Source organism: Centrocercus urophasianus, unplaced genomic scaffold (assembly GCF_019232065.1).
Source record: "Centrocercus urophasianus isolate 14NV4802_14NV808 unplaced genomic scaffold, USGS_Curo_1.0 seq_10, whole genome shotgun sequence".
Lineage (NCBI taxonomy): Eukaryota > Metazoa > Chordata > Aves > Galliformes > Phasianidae > Centrocercus > Centrocercus urophasianus.
Window position 1 is genome coordinate 79,950,618 of NW_024884142.1, and position 24,147 is coordinate 79,974,764.

Consider the following 24,147-nt stretch of genomic DNA (forward strand, 5'->3'; position numbering starts at 1 on the left):
AACAGAAACATCTGAAAATAGGATTATTTCTTTGTCAATGATCATATTGGATTAACCTATTATTTTATGGAAAAGTTATCATACCACTTGACATTTCAAACAGATAAATTGTACCAAATACGTTCCTGACCTTTATACTAGCTGTAGTCTGAATGTTGAGCAAGTCAGGCTCTTTTCAAGCAGCACAGAGAGGAAGGACTAAGCAATTCAATGTCTACACTTTTTTAATAGGTATCCAGTCCTAGCTGGAGACTGACAGATAATTCTGAATTGGCAGTGATTGAACAAGAATGGTCACAATCAGGCACAAGTGAGAACTCAAAATAGGTGAAGAAGAGACACAGATGTCAATGCTGGATTAGTCAAAGGCAGATAAATGCAGGCAGTCAGAAACACAGATCCTCAAGTCAGACTGATGGCATTGCATTGATTGATTTGCGATCATTTCTACTTTTCCAAAAACCTAATGCAATATTTATTTCTGCAAGTTTAATAATTTTGTGGGTAAAGCCAGAGGCTGAGCTAGGCTGTGCACAGATCTCTTCTTCCAAGTGTAGTCGTGTAGTTGAAGATACCACTGACCTGTGCTGTTTGTCATCCATGGCCACCAGAGCTCCCTCTGCTCCCCTCCCTCCTTGTTAGTGGATTCACTTCAATCATCTTTCTTTTTTTTCAGAAAATACCATGTAGTTAATCCTGATTTTCAGGCTGATTTTGAAGCAGAAAACTGCAGAGTCCATGCTATTCTTCCTGCTGAGAGAGGGCAGAAATCCCCAGCGGAAGATCAGTAGTAGGGTGACATTTTCAGTCAGCACGAGTGTTAAAGTGAACCCCACAGCCTTAGCTTAGTCCAGCTACCAGCTCCACTTTTGGAACATTTTACAGAAATGCAAACTAATACTCAAGGGAAAAGGAGGTAGGAAGTAAATTAATTGAATATAACAGAACTTCACAAGTCCCTCTAAATATTTGCACAAAACGTGCAAGTGATCTTGATTCTTTTTAGCTCTCACCTGCTGCTTTGTCACACTTCAGCTGAAACAAACAAATGACTCCAATCTGCTGGAAATAACAAAAGGCAAGAGAGTGTCAAGGGCTATTTGCACAAAGAGAACTGTGCAATAAAGAAGTTCATAAAATCATGAGCAAAGTTCACCTTCATCCTCTACAAATAACGTTTTAACTTCCCTCTGTTTGTATAATGAAAAAAAGCAATGTTTCATCCACATAGAACCATCCAGTGTCTTTCACTGTATTATACTGTCTTTTTTGCTATGATGTGAAAAAAAAAATTTAAAAGCTATGAATAGGAATCAGCCTAGATTTAAATGCAGGGAGACCACTAAGAGATAGTCATCCTTTTCTGCCCCTTAATTCAGAACAGAGGAATACACCCTTTTCTTCCCCATGTCACACAACAGTACACCTGTAAAAACTGCTGTGGTGACACCTTCTCCTGCATCCAGGGCTAAGACAACCCTATGTCTCCTACCAGGTTCTGAACCACTCTCTTTTTTTTTAAATAAATACCATAGGCACTTCTGCAAAGCTATACATCTTAAAAGTACATATTTATATATATTTTAATAATTGCAGGAAGATATTAGCCCTAACCTAGAGAGCTTACAATCTTAGAATACAATCCTAAATCAGGATTCTTTATTAACTTCAAGTGGATTTGTACAGATACAGGACACTGACCATAAGGATGTTTCTAGAAGCATCATGCGACCATGGAGATTAATTGTACAGTTCCTATGGTGAGAGTGGGATTTTCTGGAACATCCCCAGAGAGGATAACTGATCTACTCAGGAAGTAATTTATCTACGCAGCTATGCAGTCATACACACTGTTCCCAGATTTGAACATACAGAGAATCAAATGCTTGAATGGGAGAATGAATGCAGAATAATACCTCTCCTTTTATTGGGAATTATACCCATAAGAACAGAGGTTCAGAGCCTGCTGTTACAGACAGCACCTTGCTGGGTCGTCAGGCTGTCTCTTCAATTTCAGTGATGTTTTCACTCTGGTTTTAGAACCATCTATGTAGGTTGGCCCAGATGGGCAGAAGGCTGAAATCAAATCAGCAAAATGAAAAGAGCTAATGAATCAGGTTTTCTCAAATTAACTGCTACTTAAAAATAATAAGCAACTGCAATTGATTCTTATTAGTGCATCAAGGGAAGATGGAAGAAATCCAGAGCTAGACAGTCACTTCATTTATATTCTTCTACTGAAATCTATCAAATTTAATCCACACAAATAGTAAACAGAAGAAAGCTACTCAGCATTCAAGTAGCAGGTCTAATTAGAGTCTGGCAAGGCATGCTTAATAGACACACTTGAGCCAAACCCTGAAGCAGAACTCCTTTAAGCCTCAGGGAAGGATAAAAAGCCAAATAGGTTGAGACCCCAAGTTTGCAGCAAGGTCCTGACTTTAGAACAGACAGTACAGAATGGTGGCTCCAAACACCCAATAAACTGAAGTGACTTGAAATATTAGTCTGGATTAGAATTCTATTTGGCCAGCACATTATCTAGGTTTATTGCCCTCCACCCTAGTATGTACAAATTTGTGACTTTGAAGATTATCATATTTCAAGTAAAACCTGAGCATATTAGATTAATCTTCATCAGTAAAGGAAAGACCAAAATAAAGAAAGGTGTAAGGGAAAGAGTAATAGAAGATAAAACATCTAGAAGATAAAAAATGATGGAGGGATGAGGGAGCAAAAACTTCTAAGTGGTTATAGCATCTTCTTAATTATAATCTCCCTTGACATCATTCTGAAAAGTGAGTTAAAAGTCACAGACAGAGATGAGCATTAAAGGAAGCATGGCAGGATGAGGGTGCCTGAACTTAGAAGGGGAATGGATCCAAATAAGCCATTAAATAAGAGAGCTGGTGCATATTCTGGTTATGCAGAAGTGGAATAGGAGCACCTCAAGAGTCCTCAGCTAGTCTCAACCATTTCTTAAGCTACAAATTCCATCATTGCCAAGAAACCTGCTTTAGTCCCAGAATGAGAGATTTTATTTAACCATGCCTAAACTGTGTACAAATCGCAGGATGGAGTCTAACCCTCTTGGAAAGACCAATCAATACTTTGCCTACTATTGCAAACAGGAAAAATAGGCACTAGAGCTGGATTAACAAATAGCTAGAACCGAGTCAGGCTCCTGTAAGCAGACCATGGACGCAGGTGCCTTATGGATTAAATGCATTTCCTAAAGGAACAAAGGCATTCAGGGTAAGTTTGCTTAGATTCACTGTTTGTTAAGAGACTAAAATGCTAATGGAAATCCCTCTGAATCAATGCATTTCTCTGTACAAACTGGTGCTCCCAAATCTGGAAACTTTGTGGGGAAATAGTCTGCTTTGTCTCTGTTTTTAATGACTGCAGAAAAGTTAAAAATTTGAGGAAAAAAAATCACACATATTTTAAGTGCCCATCCAAATGAAGGAAAGAAAACAAATGTGGAGTCATTCATCCCCCAATTTTCATTGCATCTGCACCAATAAATCATTTCAGCTGTTCCTTCTCACAGTATACAACTATGAGGCTGCAGAAATGGCACTAGTGCAACAGCTAGATGAATGCAGTAAAAGCAAACAGAGAACTGGGAAGAGAAAGGACTGCTTGAAGGACAGTCCAATCCTTCAGCCACGGACAGTTACAGCCATGTAACAAATAAAAAAACTATATTCAGTGACCTATTATGTTATGTCATGCTATTTTAAGCTTGTACGTGCTTTACTTACTTTTTAGCTTCACAGATGTACCCGTGAAGTCCCCTTATTTTGGGAAGAGATTCTACAGCCATGAATCTCTAACTCAGTAGGAAGTGAAGCAGCATCAAAATCTGGCTCTAACCCTTTACTCTCATTCTCTTGCTTTAGGCAATAAAGAATGAAATTTATTTCATGCAGGAGATTTTGTTCTTTACAAGGCTCTATCAAGCCAGTTGAAAACAAATGTGCACATCACATAATGTTGCTGACATATCAACTCTACTTCTTCCACCTACACAGACTGGACTTTGATTTGAGTGCTTATTTGAAAACCTTACTGGTCAGAGACAGTGCTTTGCCCTGATGTCTAGATGCTACCATAATATTAGTAACAAATAGATTTCATTTTCATAAAGTTCCCCTGCTTAACTTACAAAGAAGGTCTCTCCAAAAGTAAGGCTTCCTATTTATTTCTACGAAAACTACAGCAGCCACAAAGAGCACAATAACATCTATTTGATAGAGCCAATTCTCAGCCACAAAACACTATTTTTCATAGTGTTTTTTTCATTAGCTATGCATTTTCACCAGTTATGAACTAGAGCCTGCATATAAAAATATGCAGGGCTCATAAAAATCTGCACTAGTGGAACAGATGAGCATCTCAGACCTCCTGCTTTTTGACTGTGGCTTATTCCTAGCTTGGTTAAAGAGATGCCAATTTTCCCAGCTACCCCAGCAAAGAACTATGTCCGGAGATCATCTCCTCCTCACTACCATTGTTGCTTACCCAGAAGAATTGATATATGTAATTTATCATCCCAAATAAACCCAAACACCATACTTGGACTTGGAATCTGCCTACGCCTCTTGGCAGGAGAGGATGACAAAGAATATCCATTCTAATGCAAGCACTTGAAACAAAATTTACAGATGCCTCCAGGATAGATGGGGCAATTACGAGATGGAAAGAATTGCCTTGGACAAACCTGTGAAGCAGCAGTCCTGCTAGAATTCCAGTGTGTGGATCTCCTCCTCTGCAAAAAACCAAACCAAACCAAAACAAAAAGCCAGCAAAACAACATCTATCCACCATAATTGAGGAAATTATTTTGCACATTAGTAAAGAAAACTATCCAGTTTATATCCCATATTCTCATAGAAGTCACCAGTTCTAAGTGCAACCAAATTGAAAGCAGTGTAATTTTATGACACTAATACTGACCTGCAAAGTTTGGATGCCAATGTCAATGCACTGAAGACTGTAATGCACACTGTATCTTCTAGTAACAGTCCTTTTACCTAGATTTCAGTTCAAACCTGGTTCAAACCATTTTTCTAGTTCCAATACAATGAACAATAAACAATACCTCATGTTTCTCTTTCTCGCTGCCTTCTGAATCTTTTCTCTTTATCCACAGACAAGTATTTGTGTCTTTAACACCAGTGCAGTTTTAAAAGTTCATCACATTTCAGTTTGTTGTTTACTGAACAGCCTGTAAGATAGTGTCAATGCATAAATATTTTTCCTGCAAAAAGGACGAAGAGTCACAAAGCTTGTGCACAAAGACACTTTAATGCAAATCAGACAGTAATATATTTCATTCTAAGGTGCTCCACATCCTCAAATATTCAGCATTGATCCTCCCAGTTTTACCATTCCTTTGAGAAATTCACTTGCAATCTAAAGAATTTAAAGAATTCTAAAAATGACAGCTTTTTATGCTTCTCTTTTTAATTTTCAATACTGTATTTCAGTAACAACTGTTAAGCCTTTATGAGCAACAGGAGCATACTCTGCAAATCTGTGTTGATCATTGCATAGTACAATCTGAAAACTCTTACCCAAAACTCATGTATTCCAAAATTAGGTTTCCTCCCTCTACATGCAACATTTGAATAAAAAAGTCCTGACTTACTCCAAAAAATTCCACTCTGCAGTTATATAAACTTTTGACACCCACTCTGGTTTATGAAGACACGGGTTTACATAAAAGACCTTCAAGAAGAAATGTAAAACAAAAATATTTTTGCTGACATTTCCAGAGGATTCTAACAGACTTCCATTACCACAGCATTGCACATATACAAATGCACTGTGTCTACTATATTGTATTTTGCAATATAATACTTCTGAAGGAGTATAATTGTTCTCTACACAAGGCTGTAGGATATAATGCTGTGACTATACCAGAAACTACTACGCAGCCATTCCATTTTATCTGTAACTTTATAATTAGGAAAGTGCCTAGGTTAAAATGATATTTATGAAAAACAAAAGGCTTGCTTCAGTTTAATAAAGGGTGTGCATCTTGTAAGTGCCGACTCTGGTTCATTCTTTTTCTACTCATTCACTCTTTTCATTTTTAATCCCCATTTTCTTGTACCATGCTGTAAGTTTTGAACTACAGAAACAAATATTTGCTTTTGATCAAAATAAAAAACCAATTCAGAATGTAGTCGGAATGTCGCCAATGTATTTCAAGTATTCCCAGATCTCATTTTTCCATCCTACATAACCAAAGCTTCCTTGACCAAGTCATAACCTCGAAAAATAATCTGAAAAAATATACTAAATATTTCAAGACTGCAGATTAGCTACATACTTGAAATTGGTAACATGGACATTTGAATTTTAACAAAATCTTCTTCCTCTTTATATGAGACCTCTGGACAAAAAAATGAGCATGTATTTTGCATGGTTTTTGAACTCTGTAGTTGTAAAGGGAGACGTGGTTTTTCAGATAGCTTTCTTATTTAGCTAACAAGAAAATAAATCATATTGCAAACACAGTACTGAAGCTGCCGAGATTTCCTTGCTCACATCCATGTTAAGAACCAAATGTCTTGTCCTTGCTTCTGAGGCATATGTTTATACTCAGTGTCATTGTTGATGACTGAGATATGTTAGCTAGGTTTAAAATAACTAGTTTGAGAAGCTTGATAAAAACAGTACTGTTATAACTTACACAGAAATGTGCCATCTTCGCTCAAGGTCAGCGGGAAAAAAAAAACAAAATTCAACTCAACAGACAGCATGGAATTGCGAGATGCTGCAGAAAGAACTGTCACAATTTCTACAGAAGTCAAAAGAAGCAGGAACATATTTTCACCTAATCTTCCATCATTGCTTTCTGTTGAAATTCACAGGTAAATTCTGTATCCATCCCTGGAGAACATCTCACAGGAAGGGTAAGATTGAGAGAGAGCATGTAAAGACAAAGGTGCGATACGCGGCGTGCAGTTTCTCTGTGCACTGTGTGCATTTTAGAGGAAGGAAGGTCTCCATGCAGCTGCATGCAAAGCAGTTTGAGGATGGTTATATCAGTGTTATATCAGTGAACAGTCTCCACTGCGTTAAACCTCTGCAAGTGTTGGCTGTTGGCTATTGTGACCAGTGGCACAACTCTGCCAGGCAGGGTCACAGCATTACTTCTACTGCTTCCTGATGAATTCCCTTGGCTTGAAGCTGCAAGGGAGAACTCTTCCTTACCTTGGATGCTTGATGCAGAATATGTTAAGTTGCATCAAGCTGCATGACAGGGAGTCGTTATGAATCTCTCACTCCTCAGAGGGAAAGAAAAAAAAAAGATGTCACAAGGGACTGTTACAAATACTAATACTTTTGTCAAAGGCAGAAGCACACGAGGATTTTACAAAATACTGGCTAGACACTGTAGCACACTGACTGAAATAATTCGAGTACAGGCTTAATAAGGCAGGGTAAAAAAAGATATCCATCACCTTACAGCAAAAGACACTTTGAAAATGAGTCTGTTGTGTGTGGTTTCAGGGGTGCCTGAGGGAGGCAAAGCACTTTCTGCTTATGTTTTTCATACTTTCAGTCAAATAGATTGCTGAATAATCATGCTTTCTTTATTTTAATGAGTGAGAAAGCTATTATGCAGAAGGTGTTTCCATATGTCGCAGTTAATAAAGGCAATTCTTTCTAATAAGAATGGGTTGTGGCTGTTCAGTATCTGATGAAATACTCTCCTGTTGTGAGGAAAAAGCAGATCGTGTGGATAGAAGAGAATCCCAGGGCTGCACACTTCAGTGGCTCCTGGAAAAAAATCTGTAAGCGGATGAATCCCAGGTCTTCTCCAATTGATTCCCAATCAGTGACATTCGGTAGGGTGCTCAGGGTACTAGAAACATTTCAGGTCCAAATCTCTTCTCCTTACTCACCCTCCGCTTGCTGGTGAAGGACAGTGGACAAGACCTGGATCCGTCACTCTGTAAAATCAACTTCCTTCAGAAGGTCAGTGTGCTTTCTTTCTCGAGGAAGCGTCTGGGTGACTGTCTCAAGTGTTCAAAATCTGACATGGTCAGCATGGCTAGTTACAGGCTGGTATCACAGATGATCTTTCAGACTGAAACTGTAAGTAGCGTGGGGTGTATATTTCAGGAAGGGGAAGGGGGGGAATCACCAAGAGTTACGAGATACTACTTACACCTTCATCTTTCTAACCACAGAGCTGGGCATATCCATAGCCAGATAATACAGTGCCGCTAGAGTTACCTAGTAAAGAACTAGAAAAAACATCTTGAAGTTTATTCCAGCTTATGGTGATGCGTTCAGTGTCTGACTATCTGTTAAAAGCCATATGGAAACAAAATCTATTGAAAGACATAACTTGCTTAAGATAATCAGTATATCTCAGCTTAGGTTTACACAGCAGTGCTACACACTGCTTGCCTCTCGATCTCAAAGTAGGGCAGAGATTATTCACCTGTAAGTACCTGAGTAGAAAAAAGACCTGTCTCTGTTGCCATTCCCACTTTTAGGGGGACTGACAGCTTCCTACAAGTAGTTACAAAAGGCACATCATCTCTCCATGGTAAGTCTCCACCTGTAGCCTTACAAGTATGAATTTCAAAGCATTCTGCAGCAAGACAACTTTCTTGTCCATATGTATTAAAATGTAGTAATTATTTAGCGGAGAGTCATTGCTAATAGGAAATACCCTTATTTCCTCATGTTTTCCCGGGAATGGCATTCTGCTGGCTTTGACTGTTCAAAATAGACTTCAAGAAATGCTAAAAATCCCCAAACAAATAGGTGGATGCTTGCAAATATATAGATAACCATACCAGTCAGATGGTCATGTCCACACATGATACTTTCTAGGATTTTAACCAAAGTTAATATGGTCAGCATTTTAAAATGGGCCACTAATTCTGAGCACTACCTAATTCGGTCCAAGTTTCAGAAGTGCTGAACAACTCTTCATTTTACCTCTGGTTGCTCAGCAGATCAGAAAATCAAATCCAAAGTGATTCAAGCCAATATTAAAAAATTCAAACGTTTGAAGTCTGCAGCACTTTTTGAAGATGCTGACTCCTATAGGCTAAATCCTGTTACAAAGACACTGCAATTGTTTTTAAAGGTGCTTATTTTTGTATCACACCACTAGAAGGCATAGACAAAATTGTGGGGGTACACTGCATCCATATCTCTTCCTTGCGGTCAGTATGAATAGTCCCTCTCTGACCATCCAAGTGTGATGAGGGCAAGGGGGGGAGATAGCAGGACAATCATCAATAGGCCTGCACAGCAAACCTTAAGTAGCCCTTACAGAGACAAAGGAGAACAAGGGCTACTGTTGGATCCTGACCAGAACACAGAACCCAGCCACAGTGTCCATATAGGTCCTGAAGATGTGGAAGGTCACGCTGTATCTGTGTTCACAATTAAACAAGATTTTAACATAATTATGTTGCTGATGCTGTTGTGTCTTCAGTGCGTGATGGCTCTCGGCTCTATTCGTGCCTGCCTATTGTTCATGAGAGATTTTGTCTTCACAAGAATTGGAGAACAAGGTGTTCTGGAAGCTCTTTTCAGCTGCAACTTGGTAAACTTCTTACGGATTTTTCTGTATGAAGGGAAGGAGGAAAGGAGGAAAAGAAGAAAGAGACAATAGCAGAGATAAATCTCAGTCTTTAACAGGCAGCTGAAGAGATAATAAGCAAACAAACAACTACTCTTACCAGAGGAGGAAGGCTAGTTCCTGGAAAAAGAGATTTTCAGTCAGCTAGACATAGCCTGTCCATCAACTGGTGATTCACAGTTGTCTGCAACTAGTAACTGACACTCACTCAATGAATTGGTGTTAGAAAATATTGGGATGATAACAATTAATTATATGAAATCTTGGGACAGAATACTCAAATGTGTGATTTCAACATAATAATGAAGGGTCACAGAAGAAAGAACCTAAACAAATGTGTTATTTCTTTAAAAGTGATAGACTGGGAACAATTTTCAGTGTGGTTATTTTCACTGTACCAATTTTGCAAATAACGGATAGTCTGAGACTTTGGGCTTTTTGTGCTAGTACCCTACAGGTGCAGTAAATTCACTTTAATTTTAGTCAAACATTAACTAGAGGTGGTCATGTTGTTTGTATTGTAATCTTATGCATTCAAGGATAATTAGTTTCATAGAAAAAGCTTAGTTAAGTTCCAACTGCACTGTTGTCTCTGTATTGTTATAAATCAAAACCATAAACTATAACCAGAGCAAAGTAGCAGAAAACATGGAAATGATGAATACAGTATACTGAGAATCATATTCATTGGCAGGGTCCAGAATATTACATGTTGGTGGAAAATTACTTATTTTCTGAATTCCCTCAGATTTGTTATCCCAGCTTTCAGTTAGACAGTTTATAAATTACAAAGGTTTTGAGCTTATGGAAGTGAACTACAGTGAATGCTGCCCTTTACCAATTAGAGAGATCAGATTTTCAAATTCAGACTTTCGAAGTTGAAAATCTGACCTGATTGCAAATTACATAGTGCTGATGTTCATCAGAGTGCATCAAGGTTTTGACACAGTAACCAAAGAATTGATTTTTTCCTTTCATCTTAATGGGCTGCTAACGCTGAAACTGAAAAATGGTGGTCCTTGAAATTGAAAATACAGGGACAGCTTAAAATATACTCTATGGAGTACTAAAATGGCTCTTATTTGCACATTAAATTTTCAAGTGCATATTTAGTTGCTGGTTGAGTTTTCAGGAATCTAAGCTACCAGCCAAGTTACTGAGCCAGAGAAAAGAATCTAATCAAGGACAAAACAATAAGCCAAAAATCAGGAGAATATACTGAGCTCTGTTAAGGGAGCCTGAAAAATATGCCTATTTTGGTTTATGTTTTTGAAAGGCATAGGGAAGTATTTGTCTTAGCTGCCTGAAAGTAGGATGTCGTCAGCATCTCATGGTCTGGAATACCAAGCTAGGATTTAGCATCATTCAGTACTACGCATAATAAAAGAAAAGGAAATGAATTTCCAAAAAGCAAAGCTTCAGCTATTCATGCAGTCCCACAGAAATACAAACTTATTCATTGATTACTTCACATGGTCATCTCAATTTAAGCCTAAGGTGATATAAAATAAATTGACAAGGAATTGTATTCAAAATGGTAAGATCATAGAAACATAACTCAAAACTGTTAGAAATATGTATTTCTAAAACAATGAGATAGCAAGGCTTTATAAATTTATGTTAATAGACGACAGTTTTTTCCCTCAAATATTGTAATGGGGATCACTTCAGAAAAAGCCTACAGAACTGGATCCCTTTTTAATACATTTGTTGCAGAATATGTATTTATTTAAAGAACTGATGTTTTCATTAAACTGAGAAGCCCACAGTTTATAAAATGGTTAGATAATAGTTCGCCCTTCTGACTTTATAATATGGAAACTTCATAAGCTGTCAAGGAGTTCCTAACAGTGAAAAAAACATACAGCTCATACTAAATGTAAGGATAGTAAAATATCTGTGATTAGGATTTATGATTGTTAGGCAAGGATAGTAGATCAAGAGACGTATTTAACAACTAGCACAGAGAATGGCAGAATTGAAAAGACCACTGGCATTGCATCAAGCAAACCACAAACCCGATTTGTCAGCCCTTCACTTATTATAAATGGAAGTAGCTCCATACAGGCAGTCAGAAGAGCTAATCTGGTACACGTTCTGAAAAGACAATCCAGAACTTCTATTTAAACAGAATTGTGAAAATGCTTCCAGTAATTAGCTTGCAGAAATAAAACTCGAAGGATGGAAATTTCTACCGACTTTAATAGCAAAAATATACAGAGTGGAGGAAATGGACTCATTATGCTGAAGAATTAACATCTAAAACAGTTACACTTTTTAAGAGCCACTGATCATGTTTTACAACCCTTCATCAGGTTTTTTTTGGTTTTTTGTTTTTTTTTTTTGAAACACTTGAGTAATCAGGTTATAATGGTAACTGACAAAAGGTAGGAAATTCTAAGATAAGGTTGTCGGCGCCTCTCTCTCTCAGAACACTTCAATACAATCTCCTCTCTCCCCAAGCAATACAGCAAATTAAGGGCAGAGTCACCTTTAATGTTCAATTTCCTGTCCCTTTTTCAGTTAATGTCAGCCATATGTTTTAATTACATACAGCTTTTTATTTGGTGCTGGCAAGTAAATGACTTTAATATCTGTAGCGGTGATAACATCCTTTGCAGTTGTTAGGAAAGAGTAATTGCCATTTTCACCTGCTTTTTCTTTCGATTCTTGTACTGGTGCTTGAAGCATGATGTGCTAAAGACTTCATTTGAAATGCTAATTAAAAAATGTTTTAAAGCCTTTGCATTGTACTTCTAGTCCTCCCGAGACCAAAGGTAGGAAAATGAATCGAACCTTCAAACAGGGGATTGGTATATAAAGCCCACTGCACTCATTTCTATGTCAGATGTGATGCACTGTTGCGAATGTAGAGGGTGACAAATTACTTATGTACACATGATAGTAACTGCAGAATAAAGGTAAATAAGGTGCCTGGCAGCTATTCAGAGAAATATGGAAATGTATGTAAGTACTGCATACTATTAAGATGTATTTTCTCTTTGCAAGTTCTATGTAGGGACTGTGATACACTATGTAGAAACAGTGGTTACACTGAATAGTGCATTTATGCCATGCTTAAACATGATTAGACAAACAAGTTCATTGAACCAACCCATTTTTAGGATTTAAGTGGATTCTGCACTTCTACTTCGTCTAAGTAACCATCTACTGAAGTTTACAACCTGTTGTGATATTTAGATTTTTCAGGAACAGAAATTTTCGTCTCAGACCCCATTTTGTCAGACTACTCCTCTGTTGCTGTCTGTTACATTGCAACAACATGTAGTGGAGAATTGGTGGGAAGGTTTAACCAATCAACATCCACCTCTGACATTGTGGGTCAACAGAATAACACACAAAACAATACTTTTGGAGCAGCCACTGTATTATTACAGTTGTTGCTGGTAGTGCAACAGGAACAGGTCCATAGCAAAGCATAAGAGAATGGATCAGCTGCACAGTCAACACTGAAATTTCACTGACACTTTGGATTGGGGTTCACTATTCACTGTGACTTGCCAACTGTAAGCAGAAACTTAAATCTGCGAGCTTTACAAAATACTACCACCCTGAAGAGAGCAGAGTTTTAGACACTGACTAAAACAAGGCGGAATTTTGCATTTTTGTATATGCTTTATGCAAAATTTGCAATCAATGTTAATATCAAGACACGCATTAAATAACAATTTTAAGTTTGTCGTGTTCTATATTTTCAAGTGACAAAGATGTGTGAAGTTGCTACTGCTGCTCCAGGGCAATGCAAACGTGTGCAATGTAAGCTCTTTGAGTGCAAGCTGAAGGCCACCCAGCAAAACACAGCTACTTAATAAGTAGCCATGATTCCTTGTAGCATAATTGTCTTAATTACCATTTATTTCCCTGAAGGCTTGTTGTATCCAGAAGTACACTATAACTCTTTAGTGGATTAAATTACAAGAAAGGGGACTGTTTTAGGAGTCCTACAGTCTTTCCATTAATTTCAACAAGACTTTTAAACTAAGTGAAAGGCAGTGCTGAGTCTGCTAAAAGAAAAATTAACTGAGATGAACTCGTAGATGCAGATACAGATCCTTCAAAACTTGGTAACTCATAGCACTTCCTTCATTTTTACCTGTGTGGAAATGCAGAGTGGGAATGCTGTATTTTATTTGTCTGTTTGGCTTGCTGATATAGGCTTTTTTTTTTTTCTCCCAACACTTTCAGGCTGAAGTGTACCTATATATTCTATTAAAGTTCTGGCCTAACCTCAAAATTATAGAAACTAGGACAATAAGCTCCTTTGTGAAATGCTCATTTACAAAACAAAGTATGTTTTATTATGTACACAGTTACCAGAAAACACTTGCCTTGAGTCACTAGTTTACATTATAAAAGTAATACAGGTGGCAGAGCATACTAAAATCTTTATGAGATTAAAGAGGTGCTGCTGTAGATATTTGAGCATCACACAAATGCTTTTGGAGCAGCCACTGTATTATTACATAGTTGTTGCTGGTAGTGCAACAGGAACAAGTCCATTGCAAGCATAAGAAAATGGATTTGTTTTTTCTTTTGTCTTATTTTTTCCCTTCTAGCAAGGAAGTTTTTTCCTTTGCTTGTGGTTATCTTCCAATTTGGCACAGATATTAAGAGAAAAACTGTTCTCTGTGAACACTTTACAGACACACCAGCTAAAAGTCATTGTGCCAGATCTTCCTGAGAAGCTTAATATATTATTTTCAAACAACATACCACATTGAGGGCATTTTGTGTTTCAGAGCAGAGCAACAGCTTAGAGTTACTACGAATACATTAAGCAGTAAACAATGTTTTAGAGCCATTTCATTACGGAGAGGAAAAAGCCAGGTCAAGTGTTTGAAGTACAGACTTCTATGACAGTGTTGTGGAATGGCACAAGCTGCCTTTCTATCTCTTTCTACTTGCTGCTGGTTTAAAATCTACTAAAAAAATCCAACTTCCTTGGAGCAGAAACTATCCCTTTGCGTACATTTATTGAGTGCCTCCTAGAGGGGACCTGACCCGTTATTGAAATTATTTATATCACTTTTACTGCAAACAACTGGCATGGCTCTCTGAAAAATCATCCTGCAGATTTTTCCATACTTTTGTTTTCTCTGAAAATTGCATGTTTCATTAATATTGTAAAGTGGCTTTGAGTGCTCTGAGAGAAAGAATTAAAGAAGTGCAAAATATTATTCTCAGCATTACTGTTAATTTTTCAGCTGAACATTGGAACTGAGATAAACTTATCTATTAACCCCTAAGAAACGTTCTAAATAGATTCTGTCATCACATGATGACTAAACCTTAACAATCAACGATAGAATTATTCTCACAGTTCATCTGTGAGCTTGGTACTTACCACCAAGAGACTAAATTTACCCACTGCAGATGGCTAGGACAAAAATGACAGCACATCAGTTTGACTGCAACATGGGCTTGCTCACTTTTTGGCAATGCTGGCAGCGCAGAAGCTGTGACTCCTTCCAGTCCCCTCTAAATTCATTTCAAAGAAAAACCTCAATATAGTTTGTAGGAATAACAGACAACGCAAGTCTCACCATGGATTAAGTAGCTGGGGACTTGCCCTACCTCTCAGGTGTAGTTTTGCTAACTCAGCAATGACATTATCCCCTGATGCAAGCCAAAAAGCAGTGTCTATTGGAGAAGCACACACAGAGTCATGTTCCTCAGTTTCCGTCAAAGAAGGGAGAAAGGCCAGTCTGTGGAGTCGTGGCATTCAACCACAGCACCCATCTTAGAGGGAATGAGACCTAGCAAAAGTAGATCAATGGAATGGGTGAAAAGTAAATTATTCATGTATTTTAAAACAAAACAATGTCTCAGCCTTCAACAGACCTGTAACCGGAGCTATGGGACAGCTGCTCTGAACCTTGTTTGAAATTAATTAGCCTCTCCTTAGTTAACACTGACTTCAGACAGCTTAAGGCATGAATTTGCTCTATTAAAGAAAGAGTTGCTTAACCTTGCGTTCCCTATCAGCGTACCTAGAAGATCACCACACATTTGTCAATATGTCTGCACTCTGTGAACCCAAGGAGTCAGAAAATCTTCCACGGGCACAAAAGCCAGAAGACCTCAAAGCAACTCCTTTATTCTTCCCCTACAGGATGTGGGTGAATTCCCACACTACAGAATTTTATACTTTGCCAATAGAAATTGTCATCACCATCTAGTATTTTTAAGAAGAATAGTCACTCTGTATATTAAATATAACCCACTATTAGATGAAAATATATCCCACATGACAGCATACATTTTTTCCTTAGACAAAAAAAATTGAGAGAAAACGCATCAGAACTGGCAGGGTAAATGAAGAAATGCTTTCACCTCCTTTCTGAACATCTTGCATAGTAATTTATGATTCCTGCGTTATTCCAGAAGACAATTTTTTATATCTTTAAGAAGGGGTTAAGAACATACAGCGTCTGAGTTCTGGCCTTGGTCTACAAACATTCTGTGCCACATACATAGCAATAGATGGAATAAAACCCTACCTGACTAGTCTCACCATTTTGATTCAGAAAGATTTTTTTTTTGTTGATTTCAATTCTGTGATTATGTTTTGACTTGGATGGTTTGTCCTTTAAGCTAGGTATAGACTGGTCAGATGTTTGGGTGACACATGATCTAGCAGCATAATTCTCAAAAACATACATGAGCTCACATTTTAGTAGCTTTAAAGCAAAAAAAAATTAAGAAAAAAAATGCTGAAGATAGAAACTGAAGAACATGAAAAATATTTTTCTATGACATGCTTAACAAAAAAAATATCTTGCATTCTGTTGTCTTTTCCACTTTCAATATGCTTCAAATACTCCAATATAACTACTTTAGTATTTTATTTATTAGGAGAATACTTTCTATGACTTTACATTAAGCTTTTTGTTTGTTTCTTTTCTTACACTGTTTGATTACTTCAGCTGAGTTTAGTGGCCTGAACTCTATGTTTACAATTTTACATCTTATAGTATTGACTGAAACTGAAAAAAAGGCAATATTCTCTCTTTATCAATAATGCATATACTTTTCCTGGAATAATACATGTACTGATCAGAGTACACTTGGATGAGCTTCTTGGCACTATTTAATATTAAGCAAAGGAAGAAAATCAGAATTAATCCTTCAGACCAGAGAGAGCTGGATACCAAAATTTACCTTAAAAAAACTGACCCGAGGGGATTGCTCTACAGCATCAATTACTTTCCTCCAAAGAGAAAAGCTCTGCCACACCATGACTTAATATGCTAATTTTTAAGGTAATCTTTATTTAAGATCAGAATTTTTATTTAATATTCATAGTACCAAGGGTCTACTCTAGTTTGTTTTCTGATTACACTCAGAAGATTTCATTCAGCTCTCCAGTCTTACAGCCAAAGGTTTCCTGCCAGTATTGCACAGTGTTTGTTGGTCTGTTTAATTAAAAACTGCAGAACATCCATGAGAGTAGCTGAATATTAATATTATTCGAATCTACAGGCTAAAAGCTGGAGCTACTCAGATGTTAAATGCCTTGTCTAGTGCAACAGGAATTGTGAAGCATGAATCTGAGCTTTTACCACTTACAAAATATTTCTATTGTATTTGGTCAAGTAAATATTTTAACCTCTATTCATTGCACAAGTAATGAAATCAACCACCCATCTTGTCTCCTTAAATGTCTGACAAGAAACTGACAGTTATTTCTGTGATTCTCTTTCACAATCATTACGTTCTCCAGTATTTTACATTTAAAATCCCAGTGTACTTACTTACGCAAGCTTTTTCACAAAAAGAGACCAACATTTGCTTCTTCACAGCCTTACTTACATTAATGCTACAGAATTTTGCATTTAACAGATCTTAAGGAATTCTAGTACTTGGAAGAACATAACAAATAATAAATGATTGAATGTGTACACTAATATATAGATTATTTCAGAATTAAATCTTCTGTCAGTAAAAAAAAAAAAAAAAAGTAATCTTTGAAAACTGAAACTTAGCAGCAGTATTTGAGGATTACAGCCATCAATAGCAGAGAACTAATGCAATAAAACTCTGTGGTTTAGGCTCAGAAATTGTGAAGAGAAGCTGCTTTTACTTCAGAACTAGTGTTACTTGAGCACGGCTACAGATAAAGTCTGCATACTCGATCTTGACTTTCTTTGATAATGAAGTATGTGGAAGACTATGCTGGTCTGACAAGTTAGCATTTTCATTACATTTTTATATGTTTCCCAAGGCTCCATGAAAGTGTTTTTAAAATGGAAACTGGCTTCACATACAAATATGTTTTCTTATAGAAAATAAATTCATGTTCAAAATCAAATAAGTTTTTAACTCCCACAATAGAATAAGGCCAAGAATTACAAGGTGATACATTCCCACTGGGGACATGGATTTAGGAAAACGCTGAGCAACCAGCTAACAAAAAGTAAGCCCTAGGACCTTCAGTTAAAACACCTTGTAAAGAGGATTGGGTTCAGCTACATGAAATCTACTGCACAAACACAAAAGATGGCTTTTGAGGGAAAACCTTTAGAAATGGCCAACAGTACTGCAAGAAATTCAAAGTTAAAAAAAAAACCACAAATTCTAAGAAAATGGGTGAAAAAAATTGCATGACATCTTAATTTAACATAAGGTTGACTTACTGTCTGACACACTCAGTCTACCTGTCTGCACTCAGTGGGAGCCAGGCATGCATTTAAGAGCTTTAATGAACTGGGATTAGAAGGTTTAACAAAACAAATGAGGTTCCTGGAAAAGTTAAGTAATCTTACAGGAGCTTTTCCACCAACATCTGTGCTTAAGACAATCATTAACGAACTTACCATCCCTGTGTTTTATTTCAGCTCCTTTTCCCCTCCCCTCCAGGTTTTCCAGGAAAATAAAATTTTGCAAAAATCGTTTGAGAATTATATTTCCCCACTCAAATATAAAATACACTGGCTATTTCCGTGCCTTCTGTCTGATCATGAAATGACTCTTCTCAAAGTGAACAGAGGATGGGTGCAAGTGGTTGAGTAACACTTCTAAAAGTGCCATTGCTCTTTAGCTGAGTTGTGTAAATTAACCACACTTGACTCCTACCTAAAATGCAATTGCAAAATATGTTTTGGTATCTAAGCCACCATAGAGAAGCTGCATATGTGAATTTCTGCTCACAACAGGGTAGTATTCTACAAGATCATTTTACAAGATTCAACTGCGTGACTTTTCAGGCAGCAGTAACTAGGTCATTTACAACCATCTGTTCATAGCCCTCTGTCTCCCTGCTGTCATCACTGAAGCCGTGGACTAATTAATTTTCACCTTCTAATCAGTGGAGATGGATCTGAAACTAACAAATTGCCCAGTCCCAGTCAGCAGCTTCTGGACTCCTGTGGATAGCATTTCCGTGAGACTTCATTATATATAAAGGTAAAAATTGTCTGAAAGGTGATTCCTTCTGACATGCTCCGTGTATAACAGCCCTATGGAAGAATAAAGTAGTCTTCATTTGATTCTTCAGATGGAAAACTGATCTGTACATAATTATATTCAAATCTCCAACAAAGCATTTAGTCAGCTTATGAATTTTGCTACGAGGAGTTGGGCATCTAAATGCTTGGAGATACAAGCATGAGGTCTCACAGAAGCCTGTGAGGGAGCACCAAACTAAATCCAGTTTTCTTGTGTCCTGTGTAGGAGTGTCAACATCTTCCTCTTAGCTTGCAGCTTTAAACAAGATTAGTAGCTTACTACAACATCACTGAAACTTTATCTTAAACAGAGCTCCAAGCCAACATGGTTGTATTTCATTTGTTCTGAAAATTAACAAAACAAAATTCTTCACAGCTTATGCTCTTCAAGCCCAACAGCAACCAAGAATGTCGTAACTTATACTGAACCAATCCTTAAATGAGAGAATAGGTGAAACACTGCAGCTCTGGAGTTGTTTTCCGTGTAGATATCTATTATGCCTTTAACACGTTAAAAAAAAAAATCTTCACTTCAAATGATGCTGATTTTAGTTTCATGGAAAAATCCTGCTCTTAAAAACATCAGCATTATTACAGCAATATTACTTTGATTCAGAAGGTATCATAAAATGAGCTAGAAGAAAAGCACCTATAGATGAATAACATCAGAAACTATCTGCACATCCATGAAAACTACTCAAAGAGAAACAAAGGTCAAGAGATTGTGACCTACTTTCTGTATTCCTGATAGGGATTCCGCATCACAGCACCTCAGCTAGAGTCAGGGGAGAATTAGCACTTATAAGTCATCAACAATACATAACATTCACCAATGTTCCACACTAAATAAGGTTAAAATAGCATTGAAATTCTTAGACTATAGATTTTTGCTTTGAGGAAAGTGACAAAATATAGCAACGTTGAATAATACTTAGCCATGTAGGACTTCTACCTGGAGCAGGGACAATTCCTCCCCAAACTGCCCATCTGCTGTATTGTACTAGAAATGATTGCAAGCTCACCTGTAGTCACATTCATCCAATCAATATTTACAATCCTATCAACAAGGATTAGACGTAATCCTAAAAGAGATATTCTAATTCTATAATCCCCGCTTTTCAAGATGTATGACAGTGATATAATCCAGCAGAAGTAAAGGAATCAGAAAAATGCATCTTTAGATGGTTATTTTCTGATTAGAGGTTTGCAGCTGGTGCATAGCACTGTTAGAGTTGCAGCTGATTCTCCAAGTGTGCAGTCAAGCATCTCCATGCAGTCAGATACAGAATGGGAGTCATATGGCCATAGTTCCATGCAAGTAAAGAAATGAAAAGGCACTATGCTCTGTGATCCAATCATGAGAGGTTCAGATCTGGAATCCCAATTCAAATCAAACTGACTCATCTTTATGAAAAGCAGAGGCTGCCCCTGAGTGAACATTAACAATACTTTTTTGGTGCACAACTTTAATAATAATGGAGGTTAACTGAGAAAAAAAGTATACATGTTCATGAGCGTTTCTGTGATGAGAAACTGCATGTGTGAAGAGCTCTTCCTCTTCAGAGTAAACAGTGGAATCCTGACTTTGATCCATACCTGCATGTATCTTCTTTAGCAAAAAACCAAGACACAGGAGATTTACCCCTCTACCCGTCCCTTTTCTCCCAGCAAGCCTCTCCAACCGTTAACTTCAACACAGTACTTGATATTAAAGCCCATGTTGGAAGGAGATGGGACAATGGCAAGTTATTAGCAACTTGTAATATAACAAAGGTTTGGTTCACTTAAGTTTAGGATTTACACTGATAGAACTACAGTGCATTGATTGCTAGCAGGAAATGCCAGAGCACCAGAATTAGTCTTCCCCACTTCTGCAAAAGAACAAGGCAATTGATGGCAAAAGCAAGATACAATATTTTGCTGAATATAGTTTGTGAGCACCACATTCTTTTTTTTTTCTTTTTTTTTCCAACATGCAACTTTAGCTTTAAGCTTTTATGTGTGCTATGAGACATGCATAAGTAAAAATGAGTGCTATCAGATAATTATCATAAACACCTCACATAGTAACTCAAAAAAAATCAAGGGAAGCTTTTTTGTTAGAGAGGAAGAACATGATGTGAAGAATATGAAAATTGCCTATATAATGCTGGCACAGAGATGCCTCTCAAACCATTTTATCAGCAAAAAGGAAGCAATGTCTGCTGGTAACAGCTAAAGATCACATTCTAATTTTAACAGTTGCAGTTAACTTATTCCCAATGGAGTTCCACTTACCGTGAGAAGGTTTCTAACTGCTTCAGTGCTGAAAGGAAACAAGCATTGAGTCATTCAACTGTGTTTCTATATGCAAATATGCTTCTTGGCCCATGAAGGGAAAGCATATGGAATCTGCAGCTATAACCCTTCCAGTCAAACCTTTCCAGACATTTCTTATAAAGCAAATGCTGAAAAAAATGTCATTTTCCACACAATATTTTAGCTGTCCCTGTACAAATATAATTGACAGCACACACACATGTTCTATTAATGGACAGAGTGTTATGTATAGAAACATATTGCATACCTAGAACTGCTAAGAAAAATAAAAATCTACAGATACTAGTTTTATTTACAAATTGTCATATGTAATGCAACTAATATTAAGCAAATACGCTACATTCTCGTTAAGTTTCACTAGACCACATAAGAATTTTCCCAATTACTATATAAGACCCAGAATAGTAATTCATTACAAAGAATTTAATTTCACATACTGTAGCCATTTTTTTGCATTAACCTCTAACAGAGCCTACAATAGAATCTACATTACAGCTAGTCAACAAAATGGAAATAAAACTCAGAAAGATTCCTTACGGCAAAGGTGATTTAGTACAATGATCTGAATAAAATTCTTTATAGTTATGAGACTACTCTCTGATCTCAATTATACACATAGTGGTAGGACAATCCCAGCAGCTAATATCAAACTATATTAAAAGGAAATAAGTAGACTCCCTTGGTGGGTAGTGATGAATATAAGGATCTTTAAAGAGTGATTTTTCAGTGAATCGTGTAAATAGATTTGCACTTTAGAATAAAAACTTGAGCGAGTTACTTTAGAGTAGGAAATGAGAATTTCTTTTTCATTCAGGAAGTGAATGAATAAAGAAAAATGTCAAAATATTAAATTCATTAAAGTTCAACATAAAATTGTGATGAAACTTTATGGTAAGTGCTTTTGAACTGTTACCTACTTCTCACCTAGATTAATTCCTGCTTTGATTGTGTGACTGAACACAGATGTTGAAATCCCAAGTAAGCTGAACTCACACAGGTGTCAGAAGTGCCTAATAGACATTCAGGTCGTGGTCTTAAAATTCTAGGATAATTCCAAGGACTGCCTTGGAAAAATTAGACTAGTTGTAATTTCTATAATTACTTTCCGTGCTCTGAATACTTAGAACCCTACTCATCTATCACTACCAATACCCTGGAATCTGAACAATCTGACATACAGTATTGAACTTTATAGAAATATGATTGGAGCTTAAATTCAGAGGTGGGAAGAATGATAATAATTTCTTTTAAAATATCATTTAACATAAAAGTATAGGCATAAAAATATACTCAATTTACCTACTGAAAGACAACAATGTTTTGAATGCTTATGTTATACATCTTTGGCTTGGTTACAATGAAATCAAGTGGCACCTCATTTAGTTTAGAAGCATTACTGTGGTATAATTTTTTAGCTAAATGTCTAAGAATATCTAGACTTACTGCTGGAGGTTTTATAGAAATATGTACCTTAAACCTTAATTCACTGCACAAGCAAAAATATTTTTGGACAGAAATGAAAACTGTTATGTAGCATCCAATCCAAACATTATACTGAAAAAATATTGTAATTAGCATATGTCTTTCTCACCTGTATTTCTAACAAATACACATGATAATACATACGGGACTCTGATGCAGAAAAATAGGGAAACGTGCCTTAAAAAGCATGTTGGTATCTTGACTCAAATGTGATTATTTTTTTCTGAACTGAGCAGTCAGCACATTTTTTAATGGCTGCCAACTGGCAAGTGAAGTATTTTCCTTTTTCATTCTATGGTAGGACTGGATAAATTGTGTTTTGCTTTCACAGTCATCTCCTCCATACATAAAATATCTTTTCCCATTGTCATTGTGTGCATTCAACTATGTCGTAGCCATGCTCAACTGTATGAACTCCTATCACAAGACAGGTCAATTGTTAGAGACCAATGCCTATTTGATCTTCTCTCCCAGGGAGCAGAACATTTAATAACTGTCTGGAAAATCAGTACACTATTAGCAGCAGGACCAGGTAGGGCTTTCCACTTCAAGTTACAAAGGCCAGAGGCCAATGAAAGCCAAGAATAGAATGAGCTACACTATATCTCTTTCAAATAATCTTAGAATAAGGGTGAAAGGAATCTAAAAAAACAAAGGAAAAAGTTAGGAAGGGAAAACATCCCTGGAGTTACGGAAGGAATCAACTGGAAAAAAATAAAAAAATAAAAAAAAAAAAAAGGAAAAGACCTGCAATGAAATGGAGTTTCAAGGGATAGAAGTTGCTGTCTCACACTAATTACAATTTTGAATGTTGCAATTTGTTATGGCTGAGGTACTATTACTCCTGGTGTGCTGATACCACGGAAGGAAGGTAAGTGCCTGTGTACATGTGCTAGACCTACAGCATTAGGTCTTATCAGACTGGAGAAAACTGTCCAGGAGTGGCTCAACCAATGCAAGTTCTTGAGCACTGCCTGCTGCACTTCTTTTAGTGATGCACTTTTAGACACTAGTTTTTTTGAAGGACAATCACTGAGGTTATATTTCCCTATGATCTCCATACAAGGGCCTTTCAAATGCCATTCAAATCATTAAAAAAGTAAAGAAAACAGCAGATAGAGTCACAACATCTAAACTCCTGTTTATCCATCATCATCAATGCAGAGTTGGAGATGGCACATATTCTGCCTCACTCAGAACACAGGTAGAACTCAGTTCTACCTCAGCCCTGTCAGGGAATGTCCTCTGCAA

The 24,147-nt window shown here is 37.0% G+C and overlaps 1 protein-coding gene across 5 annotated transcripts in view; it reads right to left on the reverse strand.

Moving 5' to 3' along the window:
• Positions 1 to 5,329: 5,329 nt before the first annotated feature.
• Positions 5,330 to 24,147, reverse strand: part of MTA3 (metastasis associated 1 family member 3) — a 117,538-nt gene continuing 98,720 nt past the window's right edge. For 3 of the 5 annotated variants that reach the window (XM_042829334.1, XM_042829317.1, XM_042829342.1), the window contains exons 19-21: positions 21,373 to 21,400; positions 19,829 to 19,870; positions 5,330 to 9,613 (exon numbers count right to left, since the gene is read on the reverse strand). In XM_042829334.1, coding sequence (XP_042685268.1) covers positions 9,602 to 9,613; positions 19,829 to 19,870; positions 21,373 to 21,400 — 82 coding nt within the window. In that variant the 3' untranslated portion in view covers positions 5,330 to 9,601. The remainder of the gene's footprint in view (positions 9,614 to 19,828; positions 19,871 to 21,372; positions 21,401 to 24,147) is intronic. The other 2 variants (XM_042829327.1, XM_042829351.1) reach the window with 2 other exon arrangements.